Source organism: Meles meles, chromosome 2 (assembly GCF_922984935.1).
Source record: "Meles meles chromosome 2, mMelMel3.1 paternal haplotype, whole genome shotgun sequence".
Lineage (NCBI taxonomy): Eukaryota > Metazoa > Chordata > Mammalia > Carnivora > Mustelidae > Meles > Meles meles.
In genome coordinates this window covers 4,532,198-4,553,640 of record NC_060067.1, presented here as the reverse complement: position 1 = coordinate 4,553,640, position 21,443 = coordinate 4,532,198, and the positions used below count along the sequence as shown (strand labels likewise).

Genomic DNA, 21,443 nt, shown 5'->3' with positions numbered 1-21,443 from the left:
TCATAAACACAGACCACATCAGGCACCCCCATGCCGGTGCTGCTGTATTCCCTCCACCTTCCCCAACCTTGGACTTGATCCGTTGATCCCGTCACCTGAAGGCGCAGCACCACCGGTCTTCGTACTGGTCGACGCTGGAGACGGGCAGTACAGACGTTGCCTCTTCTCTACAGCAGGTAGGGCCGAAGAGTAGTCACCCTCCCGGGGACCAGAACTCATTTTTGAGATCTGGCTCTCAGGCTTCTGCCTTAGCCCTTGGGCGTCCTCGGCCACCAGCTGGATCTGGTCCAACATCCCTGCCCCACTCTTCTTGACCCTATGGACATGAGGTTCTGGACGGGGCTTCTGCTTTGGCTCCTTCTCCCTGTCTGTTACCCATTTCCAGGAATTCACAGCCTGTCCCTGAGTCATCCCAGCCTCATGGTCAGGCCTGACCCATGTATGGATGCCCCTGGCCTCCTCCATCTTTCCCATGACCTTGCACCTTTCCTGCATGGCTCCTGGGGACCACTTGTCCTGGATTTGTTGTCGTCTCTCTACCACAGTGGTGGTTCCATCGCCTCTTCTTAGAAACTCTGTAACTGTGATCCAACTCGGCTCACCATGCCCCGAAAACACTCTTCCTTACCGGTCTGGCCCCCCTTTTTAGTCAACCCCTGTTCCACTCTGGTGGGACCGCTGAACTATTGCACACACAAATCCTAGGCATGGGAGCCCATAAAAAAAAAGTTTAAAACAACCAAACTAACACACACAAACTAACACATACTATTTAGTTGTGCTAAATAGCTCATAGGATTATAACTTTGAGTAAAGAGAGTAGAACTTAGCCCATTTTTATATGTGAGTCAGTGTTTGATTTGTGCAATGAGAACTTCCAGGAGTCACAGAAACCCAGGGATGAAGCAGTGTGTACCCCGTGACAAGTGCTCCCTTCATTCTGCACACCCAGAGATGGGAGGGAGAGTGACACGGTGCTTAAGACTGTAGGCTCGGCAGCCAGACCACCTGGATTCCAGTCTTGGCTCTGTCCCTACGCATGGTATTTTTCTGTTTAAACTCCACAGTTCAGTTGCCTATGGGTAAAGCAGTGACAGTAATGTCGGCCGTATACGGTTGTAAGGATTGACTGAGTAAAGTCACATACGTCATTTAGGACGGTGCCTGGCATTTAGGAAGCCCTCCATATGGGTTGGGAGACTTTGTTTCTTTTTTTTTCCTTCTTCCCCATTCTGTTTCTCTCTCTCCTACATTCACTCTCCTTTGACCATTGCTTGAGGTCCTGAGGATACGAAGAGAAATGAGACCCTATCAAAGTTTCCTGTAAGTGAGCTAGCAATCAGGGCCGAGTTAGCTGCTGGTTACAGAGATGTAAAAAATAATCACATAAACATGCAAATCCATGCAGTTTTCTCTACATCTGACTGCTGTGTGGTCTTAGACTTTGAAGCTTAAGGAACGAAGCCATTGAATGTTTTACAGGTTTGTATGAAGGGGGGGATCATTTCGATTCTTGCCTCTGCCACTTACTGCTGTCGGGCTTTGCACAGGTCATTTAGCTGCTTTGAGTCTCAATTTCCTCAACTGCAAAATGGGACAATGTCATCTACTTTAAACCAATACGATGAACATTAAAAAAGATGTTTGAAAAACATAAATATATTATGCCCGGCATATAGTTTGTGAACAAGAAAAGGCAGCTATTGTCATCCAATCTGTTCCTTTATTTTTAAATTTATGGGAATGAAAATCAAATCACTGGCATTAAGAAGTGGAGTTTTGGGCCATTTGCGTCTGATTTCAAATAAAATCTACTTTCCTATGTTACGGAGAAGTAAATATAGAGAACAATTTACTGTATTCATCACAAAATCCTTTATTTTTTTCAATGCTCAGATTAAGTATTGAGAGTCTGGAATTTTGTTTCTTAGCCAATATTATGGTATAATTAGAGGGAACACGTAAGATAACTGAGCCTGTGAAATTTACATATAGGATGCTGACCTAGCTGAGATTTAAAAGCTATAGTTTGAACAGAAGAACTTGTAAAGTTAATTATTTGTTGGAATTGTGTTTGACCAGAGCAGCCCAGCCATTTATGGAAATGAAGCGCTGACCCTTGGAGCCAGGTCCAAGGCAGTGAAGACCTAATGAGTCTTGATATTATGTTCCAGCATGTGGGTTAGCTCAGCCTGCTTGTGCCCGGGGCCAAGCTCTGGGCAAAGGCATTTATGAAACTGCTGTTCCAGAATCCTCGAGAAGAAAAGGAGCCCCTCCTCATGGTCATGGTGAGGACGGTCGTGGTGAAGCTGGCATCCTCCACGGCCCCTCCCACATCCCCCAGAATGGGAGGGTCAGTCCCTGTTTCGTTGCCAGATCAGCTCATCAGTTTGGGGGTGCAGCACACCCTGCCACTGTCTTCACTCCTTCTGTTCGGCTCTTTGAATCGTATGCATTGCCCAAGCCTTCGCTGGTGTTCTGTCGCAATTATGGTCTCTCCCTCAACTGCTGAGTGTCTTGTACGGGGGACTTACTGCTTCAAGTTTTATTCCTGTCTCTTCCGTTCTGTGCATGCAAGGAATGGTGGTTGAGTCTTTTTCATGTACCAGGAACTGGGATACAGAGTGAATGGGCAGAAAACTGCGGGGGGTTGAGGAACTTACTGTCTCAATGGGAGAAGAGTGTCAGTGGGGAAGTAGACAGAAAACACCAGGAAGTTACTCCTCCACGAATTCATTACTATCAGTGCTAAAAAGGAAGTTTTAAAAGGTGTATTACAGGAAGCGACTGATTCTTGAGGTGGGGACAGGTTTCATCCTTCTGAATTCCCCATGGTGCTCCGCACACACAAGGCCCTCCGGAACAACTCTTGGCAGAGAGAAGTGTAATAACACCATTGCACGGAGGAGAAAGGACAGGAGTGTACAGGCATGCTTAGACTTCAGCTTGCAGGTGCCCTAACTTCCATTTAGCTTCTATTATTTACTTCCTGCCAGCAACTCCCAGCGAGGTGCAGCCTCAGGAAAATTCCAGAATCTCTATTTTCCCCAGCTCTCTTTGTCTTCCTTTCCTCTCTGTCCTTGTCAAGAGAGTAGAGTACCTTAGCAGTGCCGGAGGGGTTAGTCTTCACACACACACACACGCACGCACGCACACACACACACACACACACACACACCAACAACTGTCCTTGAAACGCCAGCGGTGTAGAATGTTTGAAGCCATTTGGAAGGGAGGACAACAGGATTGCCTCCTGCTGTCCATTTCTTGGGCGAGCTAGACCCAGTGGAACAGGTGACTGTGGTCTTCCCCTCCCAGTCCTGTCCCGCTTTGCATGGTCATGTAAGGTCACGTGGAGAAAAAGGAGAAGCAGCTGGCGGTGTCGTGCCTGGGACCTTTGCGGTAGCAGGAGACCAGCTGTGTTTGGCATTTGCCTATGCGGCTCACAGACCCTCGCGGGGGATGCCAAAAGACAAATGATGGACAGAAGTCTCCCATACCAGCCGGGAAAGCCGGCCACAAGTGCAAGGGAGTTTATCTTCCAGACAGAGCCCATTCTTCCTGACGTATCTGAACCCCCAAATATTTTAGCTATGGATTACAAACTAGTGACGAGTCTTCTGGCTTTCTGCCCGGTTCCTAGGGGTCACAGTTAGTTTAGCTAGACTCTGTGGCGTATGTTCTTTCTCTCTTTTTCCCATTCCCCACCCTAACACGCTCCCTGCCTGATCGTCCGTTTTTAGGCTGCTGCCAGAGCACACAATACCTCCGTGTTATCACTGTTGAGATCTGAGCAGGCCAGGCGGGTGCAGCCAAGAAGTCTGAGAACTCTCCCCGTCGAAAGCTGGGTTTTAGGTGGTGGTCCCTCTGGCTTTTCAGTTTCTGTAGACAAAGAGATTCAAGGCATCAGTGGAGAAATCAAAGCCAATTAATTAATAGGGGCTGAGAAAAAAACCGGGAGTCCTAGCAGCTGTGGGTTGCCAGTGGTCACAGCGGATGAGTGGAATCTGAGAGTTCTGTTTGGCTCATCGAGCTGGCCCAAGACAGTCACTACATTTGAAAACTCTAGCAGTGTACGAGCATTGTCGATTTAGAAGAACAGGTAGAGCGGGATGCCCGGGTGGCTCAGTCGGTTAAGCAGCTGCCTCCCGCTCAGGTCATGATCCTGGTTTCCTGGGATGGAGCCCTGTGTCGGGCTCCCTGCTCAGCGGGGAGCCTGTTTCTCCCTCTGTGCTCACTCTCTCTTGCTCTCTCACTCTGTCTCTCTCTTGCTCTCTCAAGTAAATAAATAAAATCTTTAAAAAAAAAAAAAAGTATGTGTAGAGGGGCAGGAAAGAGAGAGGGTAACTTTAAGAATGTTCCTTGGGAGCACGGTGTCTGCCATCATCCTCTGGCTTAGGTACCCATGAAAAGCTAGCCTGCCGCTAAAATCTCTCTCCAAGTGGACCTTCCAAAGCCTCTGCCAGCGGGGAAGTCATCCCTTCTACAGAAGACCCTGCTAAAAATTCAAATACCTTACCCAAGATGAGCGAACCATTCAGCCGTATCACAAATGTGGTTAATAGATTAATTAGCTATTTACCCAGTGTGTGCCTTCAGGAATAGTACTATAGGCTTTCCCCCACCTTCTCCTCTGAGTAATTCTTTTTCCCCTAAGTATGACATGAATTCCTGTGCATTACAAAAAATAATTTGACAAAGTCAGTCAAATCCAAGGCACCATAAAAAATCAGCAAAAAATACCTGACTCAAACTCCTCCAAATTACCCCTGTCAGTATTTTGGTGAATGACTTCCCGATTTATGAGTGTGTGTGTGTGTGCGTGCGTCCACGTTAGGTGCACAGACATACACACATTTATTTTTCAAAGGTAAAATCACACTCCCTATATAGTTTTATTGCCTGCTTTCCCTATGTTATTTATTATGCTTCTACAAAATCTTTTTAAAGCTGTTTTATAACTTTCCATCTGGGGCTGTGCAAGAATTCACTCAGCCAGTCCTCTGTGGTTTAATGTTTGTTCCTAATTTTTCCACTATCATAAATAACCATGATGTAAACTTTTTTTTTTTTTAAAGATTTTATTTATTTATTTGACAGACAGCGATCACAAGCAGGCAGAGAGGCAGGCAGAGAGAGAGAGGAGGAAGCAGGCTCCCCGCTGAGCAGAGAGCCTGATGCGGGGCTCAATCCCAGGACCCTGAGATCATGACCCAAGCCGAAGGCAGACGCCTAACAACCCCGATGTAAACGTTTTTAATAGAAATTATGGCACATACGTTTGATGAGGGTAAATTCTTCGACATGTGATTGCTGGGCCCAAGGGTGTACGTGTACTCTTTGAAGCCTCTGACACATGTAACATGGGACTCTCTTTTGAGGAAGTTGTGATTTGTATTCCTGCTAGACCCCAGGGAGTGCTTCTTACCATCCTTGTCAGCACGAGGCATGATGAGTCTTCTTGTTTGCCAGGTTGGTCGAGGTAAAATGGAATCTTATTTAATTTCTGTGTTTTACTGATTTGGGGGATTCCCTTGAGGAGAGTTGACGTCATCACACTTACCACTCACACTTACCCACCGTTAGCCCGGCTCTTCCTCTTGCTTGTCTGTCCAGGCCCGTCCGTCCACCTGTCTTTCCCTTTTGTTCCCGTAACCCACTCCCATTTCCCTTCCCCCTCCAGGCCTCCACTCAAGTAACGATCCGAGTGCAATTCACTGTGTGTTGTGTGTGTGCTCAGTTTTAAATAGTCACAAATATGAGTAGGTCAGTATTTCATCATTCTTTTCCTTTTTTTATTTTAAAGACTTTGTTTTTGGTTTTTTTTTAGAGCAGTTTTACGTTCATAGCAAAATAAAAGAATGGCACAGAGCGTTTCTGTTGACTCCCTGCCCTCACACAGGCCTGGCCTCCCCCATCACCAACCAGCCTCTGGCGGGCTCGTGTACTTGTTGCCTGCGGGAATCCTCCCCACCTCCCTTTTCCCGGAGCGCTGTTTCTGCGGTTCCTCTGGCCTAGTGCTTGCTGCTCCTGCTCTCCTGTTTAATTGGCAGATCTCTGCCTGTTTATGAGGCAAAGGATTTTTTCATGTATTTGTGTTTTTTCTGCTAGGAACTCCCTCGGGTACATCTGGGTTTTCCAAATGTATGGGGACCCCACATTCCCCTTTCGGGATGTAAAGTTTCCTGTCGGTGCGGGGAGGCAGGGTGAGGATGGAGACCCAGCCTGGAGGGGACAGAAGATCGTCGTAAAAGGATCAAACTATGATGACTCCCGTGAACTTCCTTTCCTTTCACATGTGTCTGGCATTTGCGCTTCTTACACAACAAGTAGCCTTGGCCTCCCGTGGGCCGTGATGGGGAAAGGAGACTAGTCTGGCCGCTTCGGGCTTCTGCGCGGTCCCCAGGCTGTGTTCAGCTTTCCAGGCTGTGTTCAGCTTTCCGCAGGGCTCTGCTGCTCTGTTGTAGAGGCGGCAAGGAAAGAGCTTTAAAGTCCGCGTCCTCCGGGAGGGGCTGGAGAAAGCTACCTTTCCTGTAGCTGCGGGAACGATCTCCGAGGGCTCTCTCTGTGTCCTTTCCAAGGAATCCTCCCTTCCCACAGTCTTTCCCGTCCTTCTCCTCTGTCTCCTGCTGCACTGTACTCTGCTGCCTTTACAATGACATCGTTTTTGACTCCAGCTGAGACGAGATGTGCTAGATCCGCAGAGTACACCGCACGGCCGTTCTCTACTTTCTCAACTAAGTAGTAAGTCGCCTCACTGCTTCCTCATGAGCTGCTGTTATTCCCACTCCACAGATTAGGACAGCAAGGAACAGTGAAGTTAAGTGTGAGATAGAAAGGACATTTTTTCATCCAACAAGAGCTTCTTTTTTCTTTTTTTAAGATTTTATTTATTTGACAGAGAGAGATCACAAGGAGGCAGAGAGGCAGGCAGAGAGAGAGGAAGGGAAGCAGGCTCCCTGCTGAGCACAGAGCCGGATGTGGGACTCGATCCCAGGACCCTGAGATCGTGACCTGAGCCGAAGGCAGAGGCTGAACCCACTGAGCCACCCAGGCGACGCCAACAAGAGCTTCTTTTTGGAAACTTACCCACCATCTCCTGATAATAATTTAGAACTTGGCAAGTACTTCCCCATCATTTGTGTGACGGGGACGAAGGCTAGTAGTTTCCATTTTGCTACACAATGGATACGGACGGGAGTGGAGGAACTTGACTTGTGGACGGCACGGCTGCTTGTGTCTGCAGTTCCGGCTGCTTCTGCGTTGTTGCCGGTGAAAACTCCCTTGGTGGTTTGGAAAGCGGAACCGCAGCCTGATGACCCTGAAAGGGCCTGCTGATCAAGTGTGCAATTCCCTGGGGATGGCTACAAAACGTATTCCAAAAGGCCATGGGAGAGTGAGGGACCAAGGCTCCTTCTCATTTCTGAGGGGCATTTTGAACTGCAGGCTGAGCCCACTGGCGTCTGGGAAGGCTTCCTGGAAATGAGAAGTCGCCTGTAAGAAGTGCTTTTAACACGTCCCTGGAAAGGGGCTGCATTTTATACTTAGAGAAGCACAGATTACAATTTTTTTACAGCCATCTTCTTATCAAGTAACAAGAAGAAGTTTCTTATTTTTAGAGTCTGGTTTCAATATAGAGTTGCTGAAAGAAAAGTAATTCATTCCTTTTCATTTTGAAATGAATTGCTCAGCAAGCCAACACATGTCTTGCTATGCTCTAGAAAAGTCAGGGGCTTTCCTAAATAAATTATGTACCGCATGTAAGATAAGAAGATGGTTTTCTCTCATTAGCCCTCTTTTTAAATTTATTGCCACATTTTCACAATATACAATTCAAACCCTGAGTGACCTGAAATGTATCACTAAGAGCAATTATGGCAAAAAGTCAGGGAGTGACCTTCTACTTTTCCTAATAAGCCAAGTGTAATAAAAGCCACATGTGAAACTGGCCTAGAAGAGATTATCCGCAGTAGCATATGTTCAGTGTTAGACATTAGAGATCAGTTGCAAAACACAGTAGGAGTACATCATTATAAGAAGAGACAGCTCAAGAAGAGAAGAAAACGAAGTGGCAGTTCAGCATAGTCCCATCTTGAAGAAATAAAAACCCCTTCTGCGGACTTGCCGCGGAAGCCTGACCATCGAACACGCCTTTTGTTTGCCATGGAAACAGAAAGTGGCCTCCATTTGGTACTCCGTACAGACATGCCATAAATACTTATCATCGTCAGGAAGATCTGGACTTTTATTTATGTATTGGGTAAATTTACAGCCTCAAGTTTATCGATCTGAAGTTATCACCCGTTCCTGTTCAGACGATGACGTCGTGGTTAGTTGTTTCCACTTAGAAGGTAACGGATAGGATGAACTCTGTCCTAACCAGTAAAAAAATAAAAAAAAAAATCTGCTCTGTATTCACTTAACATACATTGAATGAACACTGACTTTGTGCCCGTTGTCAGTCTGGACACTGGGGGTTGGAGATGATTCCGAGGTGGCCCGCGTTCCGGGGGATACTACGTTCCGTTGAAAGGGACTGGTCTGTAACCAAATGATTAGGACAGTCGGATAAACAGCCGGAGAGAGGATGTGCACCGAGCTGCAGGAACACAGAGGCGGGAAGGACTGTTTGGACGAGTTCCGCAAAGCTTCCCAGAAGCAGTGACAACTTAAGCCTCTCAAGTGTAGCCAGGATTACAGGGGCTGTGGAAGGAGCTGGAGGGATTGCCAACTGGGTGGATCCTGGGTGGGGCGTCGGGAGCCCACGAGCGGTAGACGGCGCGCCGAGGGCACCCTGCTCCTTGGACCTGGCCTGCTCCAGGGAGGTAGCACAAGGCAGGGCTGAAATGTCAGGGGCAGCTCAGTTTGTGACGGGCCTGAGCGCTGTCCCTGAGCCTGTAACCTCTATCCTGCTCATCCCCTGGCCTTGTTCTGATTGGCAACACTAGGGATAATGTTAAAAAAATATTTAACATGGAGTACGGTACAAATCAGATTGGTCAGCAGGTGGCTGGGGGCAGTGGACAACCCTGAGACCCTCCCCTGTGCCAGACCTTTCGGTTGCTGGAGAACACAGTCTTCTAGGCTCCCCAGGGATGAAACCAGGGTTATCGGGGAGGGACCAGGATGACACTACTTGCCAACCAGGTTGGAAGTATTTTTAGTATTTTAAAGCCAGTGCAGCTGAATGTCTGCCCCACTCCCGGCCAATCCCCAAAGAGAACTAGGGGGTCATGCTTTAACTTCTCACCTCCTCTGTGCTCCCCGGACAAAGACCATTTCATCCTTTAAGAATATCTTGGGTTAATTACCCTTTCATCTCCCCACTGCAGAGTAAACTCTCTAAGAAGCAAAACTGATTAAAACTCTTACAGATGAAGTCCCAGGGCCTCACCTGGTCTTCCATGATGTTCGTGGTCTGGCCCCTGTTGTCGGTTTAGCCTTTCTTCCCGTCCTCCTCTCAGGGCCTGGCTCCCCGGTGCAGTTTGTGAGCTCAGGTCATGGGCTCGTTTGAGTGTTTCCGCCAGCAGACTTCCCACCTGCGGCCGGCTGGGAGGGCCGCGTGCTGGCCACAGCACCCTGCGTGGGGCGGGTGCTTTGGCTGAACACCTTTTTAGGAATGAGATTGGGGTTTTTGTTCGTTTTGTTTATTGGTTTGGTTAGGTAATGGCTTTGAAGCGACTCCTGGGTCAGTGAGGCACAAGCAGGGATGGACACTCGGATGGCGACTCTAGGCAGTGGTTGACGGGTAGCGGACAACGTGAACGAATGACCGATTTCATGGGTGTTCAGGGTGGAATGTGTTACTGGGTTCTTTGATCCACATCTTTAATTATAGTGTACTTTGGGTAACTTATCCCGATACAGTGTTCTCATGTAACACGGTTATAAAATATAAAATATAAATAAGATGTTAAACTATATATAATATAATTATATTATAAAATCATATTAATCATTAATGTTATTAATTATAAAATATAACGAAGGTGTTCGATAGCAATGAAGTACCTAGTGTGGAGTTCATAAATATGTATACCTTCCTCCGTCTCTGTTTCTCATCTCCTGCCTGGACCAGAGCAGTGGACTCCCTGCTGGTCTGTCTCCTTACCTGCAACTCCTTTCAGCCTCTCCAGACAGCAGCCAGAGAGAGTTTTGAAAATCAGGACGTGTGTTGATCTTGCTTAAACCTATTTAAGACTTCACGTTACACTTAGGATAAAATCCTCATTTCCTTCCTGACCTCCAAGGTCAAGATTGATTGGGCCTCTGCCTATCCCTCCAGCCATGAATCAGTCCACTGTGCCCCTCTGTGCCCTGCTGGTCCCTCTGTGTCTGCTAGGTTTCTCTACGGGGGCAGCCTTCAGTTCCTTGAGCCCCTGATCACTTTTCCTGCTCAAGGACTTTGTTGGTGCTGTTCTCTGGCTCTCTCCAGGGCTGGCAACTTCCCATCCTTTAGATCTACCTGAAGTTGGTTGCTTCCACTCCCACCGCTGGCATTCTTTATCAGAGAGCCTGTCCTAACATTTTTAAGCCGGAGGGAAGGAGCAGAGGGAGGGGGAGGAAGAGAATCTCAAGCAGAGTGCACGCCCAGTGCCAAGCCCGACAGGAGGCTCTATCTCACAACCCTGAAATCACGAGTCAGACACTTAACACATGGAGCCAGCCAGGTGCCCCATAGCATTTAACAGAATCTGTAATTATCTCTGAATTTGTTGGGGGAGGAACGTTGTCTGAAGTTAAGACTTTCCTGTGCAGTTTCCAGCGGAGAGGAGGGGATTGGACCTTGAGATTAGCAATGAAGGCACCCTTTTCTGATTCTAAAGGGATACATAATGGAATTACTTAGGTAGATAGTCCCCAGTCTCTTCCAATCCACAAAGGCATTTCCCCACCAGTTTTGGTCAGAATGAGTGCTTCTGCCGAACAGACTGTGCTCCACGGTGCAGCAAACACTTTGGAAATGAAGATGCATTAACAGGAGCACAGGTTGGGGTTAGGCATACAGACAGTTAATCGACTTTTAATAACACCGATCACCAATTTTTTGCAGACACGCTAAGGTGAAAGGCAAGCACAAATAGTAAAAACCAAATACTGGAAGAGGAGGATATTTCTGAGTGTTAAAGGAACAACTCTGGTTTAGGAACAACGTATACTTAGCAAGTTAAGTTGTAAGAGAGAAGTACGTCAAGATGCACGTTGAGAGCAGAAGCTAGTGGCGGGGGGGTTGGCGGGGGGACCAGAGCCCGGCGGGGGGGGGGGGGGGGGAGGACTAGAAGGGTCTTTTGGGAGGACAGAAGGAAGGAACAGGGGTGAGATAGAGAGAAGACAGGGGTGGAAGGCAGGGAGACGGCAGTAGAAATCCAGCAGTAGCCGGGCTTTCAAGGTCTAAGCAAGGATGAGAGCACACGGCATCCCTCCTCGCGGATTCTTTGTGGTGCTGGCCGCACGAGGGGTGATCTTGTCAACGCTCCCGTGCCTGGTTATGAAAGACGGGGCGGCCCGTGATGGAGGCCCGTCTGATCTCATTAGACAGACCGTCTTTGTCTAGAAAATTATGGTTCCCTTTCCTGGGATTCCCATGACTCAAAAGCCTCTGACTGCTTGTTCCAAGCCTCCGAGCAGTCATTTACTGCAGGTGTACTTCTGGCCAACAGAAATAGTTATTTTTGGTGGGGGGGCGGGTTTCTCCTGGGGCCTACATATGTGCATCGCGGTTTGGGAATGAAGTCTCCAACATGCTCCTCATGAATTCTTAAACCTTTGAAAGAAAAACGGCAACAGTCGTTTCTCCCGTAGCTCGTTCACTGATGTGGCCGTTTGCCCGCAGTCTGCCACGAGTCCTGTGCCGCCTGCTGGGGTCCGACCAAGAAGCACTGCCTGGCCTGCAGAGATCCCCTCCGCGTGCTGAGCGAGGGCGTCTGCGAGAGCAGCTGTGGCCTCGGGTTCTACGACCGGCGGGGGATCTGCAGCCGTAAGCTGTCCCAGAGCAGCGTTCTTTCTTCCAGCATCCTTTGTTTCGTTAAAATCACAACGTTTCTTTTAGTCAACACATATGCAAATAACAGGGGCGCCTGGGTGGCTCAGTGGGTTGAGCCTCTGCCTTTGGCTCTGGTCATGATCCCGCTGTCCTGCAGGTCCTGGGATCCAGCCCGTGTTGGGCTCCCTGCTTAGCGGGGAATCTGCTTCTCCCTCTCCCTCTCCCCCTGGCTCTTGCTGGCTCTCGCGCTCTCTCTCTCTCTCAAAGAGAGAAAATGTTTAAGGAAATATGCAAATGGCGGCTAACATCGACAGTGTTTCAGCAGTTTGCAAGCCCTTTTCTCATCTGGCAGGATTGCCTGTCACGCCCCCGCTTCACGAGAGCCTGGCGGTTCTGGCCCCATCTGGCAAGGTTCCGGCTGCTTGTTCCAGACCCCCAGCTGCAGGGAGAGGAGCGGGGCTTCCTTCCTCCAAATTCCGAGTTCCCCATCAGGCCCGACTGCGCCCGAATGTGCGTGGAGACAAAGGCGCTCCTTTGCTCGCGCTGGAGCAGCGAGTCACAGACCTACCTTCGTGTTGGTGTCGCTGACTTAAAGCTGAAGTTGTTACTGTGTTTTCTGTCTTTAATGCCCACACCAAGGCGGTAAGACTTAACTCAGCTTAGTGCTTCCTTCCAAGCGCTTTATAAACATTAACCCCCTGAGAGGCAGGAAAGCTTGGGGGGGCATGACCTTGGGCATGTTGAATACTTGGGCACGGAGTACTCTCTCCGTGCGTCTGTTTCCCTTATGTAGAACGAGGGTAACCGTAGCCCCCGTGGGAGACAGAATAATGGCCCCTCAAAGATGCCTCCGTCTTAATAGCCAGCGTTTGTGACTCTGCGGCCTTAGATGGCAGAAGGGACTCTGTAGCAGTGATTCGATCAAGGATCCAGAGATGGGGGAGACCACCGGGCCAGCATAACTGCAAGGGTCCTTCCCAGAGTCTGAAAGGTCGATCTGAGACAGAAGCAGGAGTCAGGGTGATGCCAAGGGGCAGTGAGCATGCAGGCAGCCTCTGGAATCGGGGAGGAGACAAGAAAATGGATCTGCCCCACGGCTTCCGGAAGGAAAGCAGTCCTGCTGACGTCTTGACTTTAGGACTTCTGACCTTGAAAACTGTAAGATAATTCCTCTGCGCTGTTTCAGGCCACTGAGCCTGTGGTCGTTTGTCCCAGCAGCAGTGAGAAAGTGAGACGCAGCGCTCAGAGGGCTGGCGGAGGACTGGGTTGATACAGGCTGGCGTTTGGCACGGGTGCTGTGCTTGGTGTCTGCTCCTCCCAGCAATCGCTGCTGTCGTCCTCATTTTCCGGACGAGACAGAGAAGTTAAGACACTTGCTGAAGGTCACATAGCTAAAGCGGGCAGAGCTGGGATCCAAGCCTCCGTCTTCTGACTTTCAATTTTCCCTGCCTCCTACCTGCTCTCCGGCTGTGAGGACGCGCCTCTCTCCATACCTGTGCTGTTTCTCTCCCTTCTTCTTGCCTCCCTCGATCCTCTGCTCCCCCGTCCTCGTCCTCCTGTCAGTCTTCAGACCCGCCGCTGCCCTGTGGACATTGCCGAGTCCACGGACGGGCGCCTGACAGTGAACGAAAGGTCTGGACTGAGTTTGTGATGGTCATACCTATTGAGAGGCTGTGGTGACTGTTTTTTTATAACAGAGTCCACTAAATCAATAAAAATGTACAGCCCATGAAACGTTATTGAGTTACTGTCCTCGTTTTGTTTCCTGAGCAGGGAAGCCGCAAAAATGAGATGATCTTTGGGACTTGACAAATCCACTTGTCTTAGGGAGGAGAGATAGCCCTTGGCAGCTGCTTGCTTGAAGCTGTACGGAGACCCGTCAGCACCACTGGTGTGAAAAACCTCACTTGGCGTGGACGAGTCACAGGTGGCTTTTGTGTGGAGTTAGGAGAGAACAAGGAAAGAAAGGCCAGGCTGCGGTGTGTTAACCTTTTCCTGCCGGTGCTACTTTCCCGCTCAATGAAGCCAGATGTGTTCTCTAAAGGTCAGCGGACATCAAGTTCACACTAATCCAGAGGCATGTAGCCTGTAAGTCCCCAAGAAGGCTGGTTACTGTCCCTGATGAGGGTCTGTGACACCGACTGGCTTCTGAGACGTTATATCTGGACTGAGAAAGCGACTTCTGCTCGGGAAGCGGGTATTTAAAACATGGATTTTTAAAAATGAGGGATCAGTGTGAGCCTTGAAGCAGTGAGGGGTGGAAATCTACTTGGGCCGAGAGGTTGGATGAAGAAAGCCAGAGCTCCTCGCTGACTGGAAGCGTTAAAAAAGAAGACGGTGAACGGGTGGCTTCGGGAGAGAGTGTACACCTGAAATGCTATCTGCATACGTTGGGAAACAAAGCATCAGGAAAAAAAAAACCTCCCCAACAGGAGGATGGGCCATTGCTGAAAGTCAGCCAAGGAATCCACTAATCCACGAGTAATGACCGATCGCCTGCCATGATGCACGACTCTGACACCCCTGACATTGGCCCGCAGGCCTTTGGATCAAGACTGCGGTTTGCACCTTTCCTAAAAAATTCTTAAGTGTTCTCCAAGTTTGTACCAAATGCCTTCAGAAATGTTCGTATAAATATTTTCTAAAACGTCAGTGAACCAAGTCACTGATTGGTATCGGGATGTTCATTAAAACGTCTGATGCTGATAATGCTGACTTATTTCCAGGTCAGCTTAGTGCTGTTCAAGATAAAGACTGGCTGGTGTTGGTTTAATAATTTATAACTGAGCAGCTCGTATCTCTAGAAATCTCAAAGTCAAGTGCTGAGAAAAATCCAGCACAACCTGTCATACACGGCGGTGTGCCCCAGCTGGAAGAATTTACAGCAGCCAAGTTCATTGGCGGTTCATGCTTTGAGTTTTACAAACGTTAGATATAAAGGGTGGGGAAATTCAACAGACAAAAACCTCCTCATTCTTTAGTGTTTTAAGTACTTGTGCTATTATAAAGGGCTTTTCTGACTCTAGCTAACATAATAAATCAAAGTAAGATCAGAGGTTTCTGTTAGCCATTCTCTCCCTCTCCTCCTTCCTCCTCTCCTTTTTTCTCTCTTTCCTTCCTTTTAGAGTCATTTCCCTTCCTCACCAAGGCAACTATTGCAATTTTTTAAGACTTCCTTTATTTATTTATTTAGCGCACACATGCGTGTGTGAGCGGGGGAGGGGCAGAAGAAGAGGCAGAAAGAATCTTGAGCAGACTCCGCGCTGAGCGTGGCCGCTGACACAGGGCTGCGCCGCACCGCCCCGAGGTCATGACCTGAGCTGAAACCAAGAGTCAGACACTCAACCGACCAAACTACCCAGGCGCCCCTACTTTAATTTTTTTGTCTTTTTTAAAATTAACATATAATGTATTATTTGTTTTATCTTTTCATTTTTATGGGTTCATGTAAAATGAGTATTCTTTTGAGTGTACGTACCCCTTTTCCCCTTCAACGGTGTGCTACAGAGTGCGCGTGGCTCTCTGTTCACTCAGCATCACGGTTTGAATCACCTCTGCTCTGCTCCTCGCTGCTGCACAGAACTCCCTGCGCTGCGGCCCCCGTGGCTCGCCCGTCCACCGTGGACAACGGACTCCCCACTTCCCTCCAGCCCTAGGCTGTCACTAGAGAGCACCAGGGGACAGCCCCGACCACGTCCCTTTACGTCCCTTTATGGAAGCTTCCCTGGGATGGGTAATCTGGGAGCAGAACTGATGGTTTCTTCACTTCCCAGATTCTTTATGACTCAGCAGTGCCGGCTACCTCACCGGCATCCACAGTCTCGAGTGTGAAGCTTGTCTCGTCCACATCTTTGCCAACATTCGGCATTATCAAGCTTCAGACTTTTTTTCTGGTTAATAGGTATACTGGGACATCCCATTTTCTTTGCATTGTTCTGATTATTAATGAGTTTGAGATTATCTTCAACCCCTATTGGATTGGCATCCCTACCCCCAAGCCCATTTTGACTTTAAATCCTATATTATACTGGATACGCTGGTGGGTGTGCCTCAGAGTATTTGTTATGCTTGATTCAATGAGTAATTATCCGATTTCCTTCAACTGTGAAAACAGAAAGTACAGAGTCCTTTGAAATGTTGGAATCAAAGAAACAGAACTCAGCAGAGCAGAGAGACAGTGTGATTTCCATGTTGATACCAACTGTGGACGTTGTAAAGAGTAGACTTCTGTGCTCCCTTTGCTCATGATTGACTTTCTCTGGTGGGTTTCCTCCCCCCTTAGCTTGTGACCAGTCCTGTAAGAGTTGTGGTCCCAATAGTCCCAGGTGTCTTACCTGTGCTGAGAAGACAGTATTGCATGATGGGAAATGCATTGCTGAATGCCCCCGTGGGTACTATGCTGAGGCCACTGGCAGATGCAAAGGTGAGTCATGGATAATCATCGTGGCCATCATCATCATCATCAAAATGCATTTGACACGTTCACACTACCTGGTGCTCTGTGATGTTCACTTAAGAATTTGTGTGTATGATGAGAAGATGTCAGATTGAAAGGAATAGGTTTTTCATTACAAAATTTGTGTGTATTTGGTGTGGCGCTAGGTGGATGCTGTGGGACTTGAGTGATGAAGAAAAAGACTTACGCATATCAATCACCATTAGAAATTATTTGGTCCTTTTCACCATGAAGAACGTCTTTAAGATCTTCGTGTGGTCCTTGTGTCCTTATGAACCATCACTAACTTAGGTTGTAGGTATGACAGAACCATTTCTTAGGTGGCGTAAGCACATACATCAACAACTGTAACACATCACAAAAATAAAATAAAAAATTAACCAAGTTTGATAGCTTATAAAGCCGAAGTCCATATCTATTGAAAATTCGGGCTTATGTGCTATTTATATATTGTTCTTTCAGATTTATACAACTTTAAATATGAAGCATTCCCATTTGAGGCTTTGTAAATTTCTACTTACATGTGATTGACTTGTGTCTTTCCTTCAAGACAACTCCTGGAACTTACTGCTGCCTGGGACACCTTGACTGCCCCTCTCCTCCAAAATGGACATGCATATTATCACTTCACCTATAGTGTGGGTTTGTGGCAGAATGTTTTAGTTTGCCCCACAGCCTCGTCTTAGCAACATCCCTCTTGTTTGCCAACCTCTTTACTCACCCAGTGTTTATCCCTGTTCCACAATATCTTGCCCTCCAGAGTCTCATCCTGCGTCCACAGTCCTCTCTCCCAGCTCCTGCCCATTGTTTTTAGAGTCTTCGAGTATCTCAATCCCATCCCTTAGGACAGGCCATGTGCCATCTATAAACCAGAGTCAGAGATGTCCCACTATTATCACCCAGGACTAAAGCAGCAGAGACGCATGCCTGACATTGTCATATGTAAAGATTGTTTAATATAAAATCCCATGTTAGACCTAAAAATATCTCAAGTGATCCTTTAGTCCAATGTCACAGTGCATATGCCAGGGAGCCTGAGCCTGGAGAGACCCTGACTTGGCTAAGGGCATAGACAAATTAGTGGGCAAGCCAGCCAAAATTCCAGTTTTTCCAGAACTCATATAAATTTCTCACTTTTCCCTGTTCAGGTAGGGGTTTTAGGTTCAGACAGACCTAGGGCTAAATCCCTGCACTGCTACTCATTAGCTCTGTGACCTTCAGTAAATTTTTTAACTTCCCAAGACCTTAGTTTTCCCATCGGCAAAACCTCATAATTGCTGTGAACATTAAATGCAGCAATGTGCATAAACCCCTTAATGGAAACACTAAATAAAGTGTAGCTGATAAATAATAGAACATGTATAAGAGATGGGTAAAGGGTCACTGTGGGCAGTCACGGATATCCAACCACCTCCTAAAACATCTTTCCCCCGACTTCGTGTGACAGCTGAAGGAGGTTGAGAGTGACACAGAGGGGCTTCCTAGCATATAAAGAGCCCTCTGTGTCACCTGGGTTCCATGGTGTCCCTCTCACTCTCTTCCTCAGCTTGTCACGATTCATGTGCCAGCTGCTCCGGACCCACGGGCTCACACTGCACAGCCTGCGTCCAGCCCTGGGCTCTGCGTCAAGGCCACTGCCTGTCCAGCTGTGGAGAGGGCTTCTACCCTGACCACGGGCTCTGCAAAGGTACTGTTGGTGTCCTCCCCATTCTTAAGACACCTTCCCATCAGGAGGAAAAAGATTCAAGTTACTTTTCAGTGCACTTTTCCCTACAGTTTATCTTCTGTGGCTATGTATATACATTCTGTGCTTTTTATTTTTTCATTGCCAAGGAACAATCTGAAGAAAAAACTATGTTGGGATATTTGTGATGCCGCCCCTGAAATTCGTGACTTTTCAGGCCATCCTTGAGAGGATGGTCATTTCCTCTACCATACCTTACCAAAACAGAACTCTCCCTTCCTCCTTTTCCATGTTCTCTTAGCATTGCTCATGTGTTTCGTAGTCTTCATTTTGTTTTTCCCTGAAGAACCGTTCTTTGTTAATGATATAGCTGAGCGTACTCTGGGCTGAGGGAAATGGAAACTCTTAAATAGCTGTTTGCCAAAAAGGCTTTGGGCTCGTTGGGAGGGCGGGACCATTGTCTTTTGAAACTAGAACACTGGGACAAACGCTTCAAGTAGATGAAATTAATTTATGTATATTTATATGGAGGGAAACTTGGGAAAGAGTTTGAGAATAGTTGTAAGAATATACATATTTATATGTGTATTTATATATATATGTTATATATATTTATATGTTATATATACCGGTGCATATTTTTATATACAAATACATATTTGTATAATTTTTATATAAATATATACATATATTTGTGTATATATGTTATAAATATGTATGTATATATTTAAAACAGGGCAGCTGCAATAAATATTCTGAAAAAGAAAATTTAGAAATCTTTTAAAGAACTCTTTTAGAGTTAATTGTATCAAAGTTAGTTATATCAAAGAGCTCTTGTAAACAGTTCATTATGTCAAATGTGGGCCTGAGGTAGTTCCTGTATTCTGTCTGGGTCTGATTGCAGCCAGTAGCCAAGGAGAACGAGAAACAGTGATGGACTGTTAAATTCTTGTTGCTCCTCCGAGGGGGGCTCTTCCTTGTCTAGGAGAGCAGCCTTTCCTCACAGAAATTCCAGGAGGAATTTGTTGCCTGGATGCCTATAGAGTGGGTGATGGAGGACATAGTGGACAATAACGCAATGACCGTCTTTGCAAAAAATACAGTGATGGCCTTTGTATGGATACTCGTTAAAATCTTCAATAAAAACTGAGACCATGATATTTAAAGCATCATTCCATGAATGTGTATCTGGAGAACCAAGACAATATTGTCTGTTTGCTGGGGTTTTTTCATATCCAGCTTGACTGCCCTCACAAGGCCCGAGAGATGTGACCAGTTAACATCACGGTCACTGGGCGTCTCACGAATATCATCGCCCTGAGCTGTGTATAGGACATGAGAAAGCAGTTTTCTGATAGAGTGTAGCTGGCGAACTCTTCTAAGGGGTTTCACTTTCATTAGGGACTCCCTTTGGTTGCAACATATATATGACCCTTGGATTGTTTCCTGCATTTTGTTCTTGGCAGCCTGTCATTCCTCTTGCCTCACTTGTCTGGGTCCAGAACGCTCTCACTGTGTCCGGTGCAAGCAGCCCGATGAAGGCCTGCAGGTGGAGCAGCTGCCTGGCGCGAACATCACCTCTGGCGAGTGTCTGTCCCAGTGTAGAGCCCAGTTTTACCTGGAGAGCACGGGGCTGTGCGAAGGTGAGCAAACATGACTTGAGGAGATGTGAGGTATCTGGGCTTTGCTCTTGAGAGATCCTGTGAGGTGAGAACAAAGACACAAGATCTTCATTTTCACGAAAGAATTCTTCCAGGATGCCTGTGGATGGAGCAGAAGCTGGACACGCCAAGGAGTGGCGCCCACTGAGGTTCTCCTTCCCTTGGTGACTGATAGATGACCTTAGAGAGCTGGTTCCCTTTGACCCCACTGTCCCCGAAGTTACATTCTAAGAAGTTCCAGACAGGAATTATTTCAGAGAAGTATGAGTAGCTAAGAAAGACCCAGAGCTCACTGTAGAATCCCATTCAGTATTTCTTCTAATTTGCTACTCTGAATGAATGTGAATTTGTCCCTTCAGGGCAAAATCTGGACTTCTGTCAGCATTTGGAAGCGATTCTTGCCATTGCCTACCGTATCATCCACAGGGAGTTGGCGCTGTCCTGGATAATTTGACTCAGTTGCTGGGACATCTATGAGTGGCTGAGGAGGTGAAGGACAGATATGGATAATTTGTGGGGAGGTCTGGGAGTCCAGGGAGGCCCCTCTCTGTTCCTGTACAAAGTTGGGTGAATTATTTGATTCTCCAGCTACTTTAAAAAAACACAATACTTACATTTCTCATTGTGAACGTATGTTCATTAAAGGAAACTTTGAATGTAGAACAAGTAGAAAGATAGACTGCCCACGATCTGCCATTTGGGTAACTGCCTTTACCATTTTGCTATAATATATCCAAGTGTTTTCCTGTTCACAGCTTTGAGTTTTAATTTTTACGATGTAACTGTAAGCGTGCTGTATGTTCAATTTTGTGTCCTACAGTATCCAATTTTACACTGGAATATGCTCTCACGTGGAAAGGACAGATTTCAAGGTTATGTTAAAAGATCTTGACACAGTGACTCATATGGCGTAGTAGGAAGGATGCAGATTTGCAATACAGAGACCCCAGGCCAGACAGTAAGCTCGCTGAGCCTTTGCATTCACAGCATTAGAATAGCGGTAATTATCTCTCACATAGGCTTTTTGCCAGGATCAGAGGAAGTTAGGAGTGTGAACGTTCTTGGTAAATTATAAAGCTCCATGCTCAATTGCCACAAATGTCCATCCAAACACTCAGGAGTTCAGAAACATTATAGGGGTAGTCCCCTGCTCCCTGGGATGCACCGAGCTCCAGAGAAGTTACACAGAGCCTAGAAATGAGGGGAAGGATATTTACTCTCCAGATACACTGGTTTCCACCCCATATGCATTGTCTACACTCTCTGTGGTCCCTTAAACTTTCACGGCTCTGTTTCCACACAGCTGCTTCTGAAATACAGAAGTCTTTGTCCCTAAGAGTCCCAGTGCCTTCCCAAGGCATATACCTCACAGCCCTCCCCTCTGATGCTGGGAGAAATCAAGAAGAAATCTTCCCAGGCTACTCAGCCTCTCCCTATAATTTTGAACATACATTAAAAATGACAAATAGGAATTTGAGGAGGGAGCAGAAAAGAGAAACAAAAATGATTAACATTTGCAAAATTAAGTTGTACATAAAAATTCGAGTGACCAGGGATATCCAGCCGGAAAATAGCGTTACTGCTGATCCGGCACGCACCACGGGCCAGACACTAAGAGAAGTACCTTACTTGTTTTTCACTTAGGTCTGGTACCAACCC

The 21,443-nt window shown here is 47.1% G+C and overlaps 1 protein-coding gene across 2 annotated transcripts in view; it reads left to right on the top strand.

Annotated features, from left to right (window-relative positions):
• The window catches only part of FRAS1 (Fraser extracellular matrix complex subunit 1), a 406,500-nt gene that overhangs the window by 191,236 nt on the left and 193,821 nt on the right, over nucleotides 1–21,443 (top strand). For both annotated transcript variants that reach the window (XM_045993253.1, XM_045993244.1), the window contains 4 exons: nucleotides 11,834–11,977; nucleotides 16,266–16,406; nucleotides 17,986–18,126; nucleotides 19,590–19,766. In XM_045993253.1, the coding sequence (XP_045849209.1) occupies nucleotides 11,834–11,977; nucleotides 16,266–16,406; nucleotides 17,986–18,126; nucleotides 19,590–19,766 (603 nt within the window). The remainder of the gene's footprint in view (nucleotides 1–11,833; nucleotides 11,978–16,265; nucleotides 16,407–17,985; nucleotides 18,127–19,589; nucleotides 19,767–21,443) is intronic.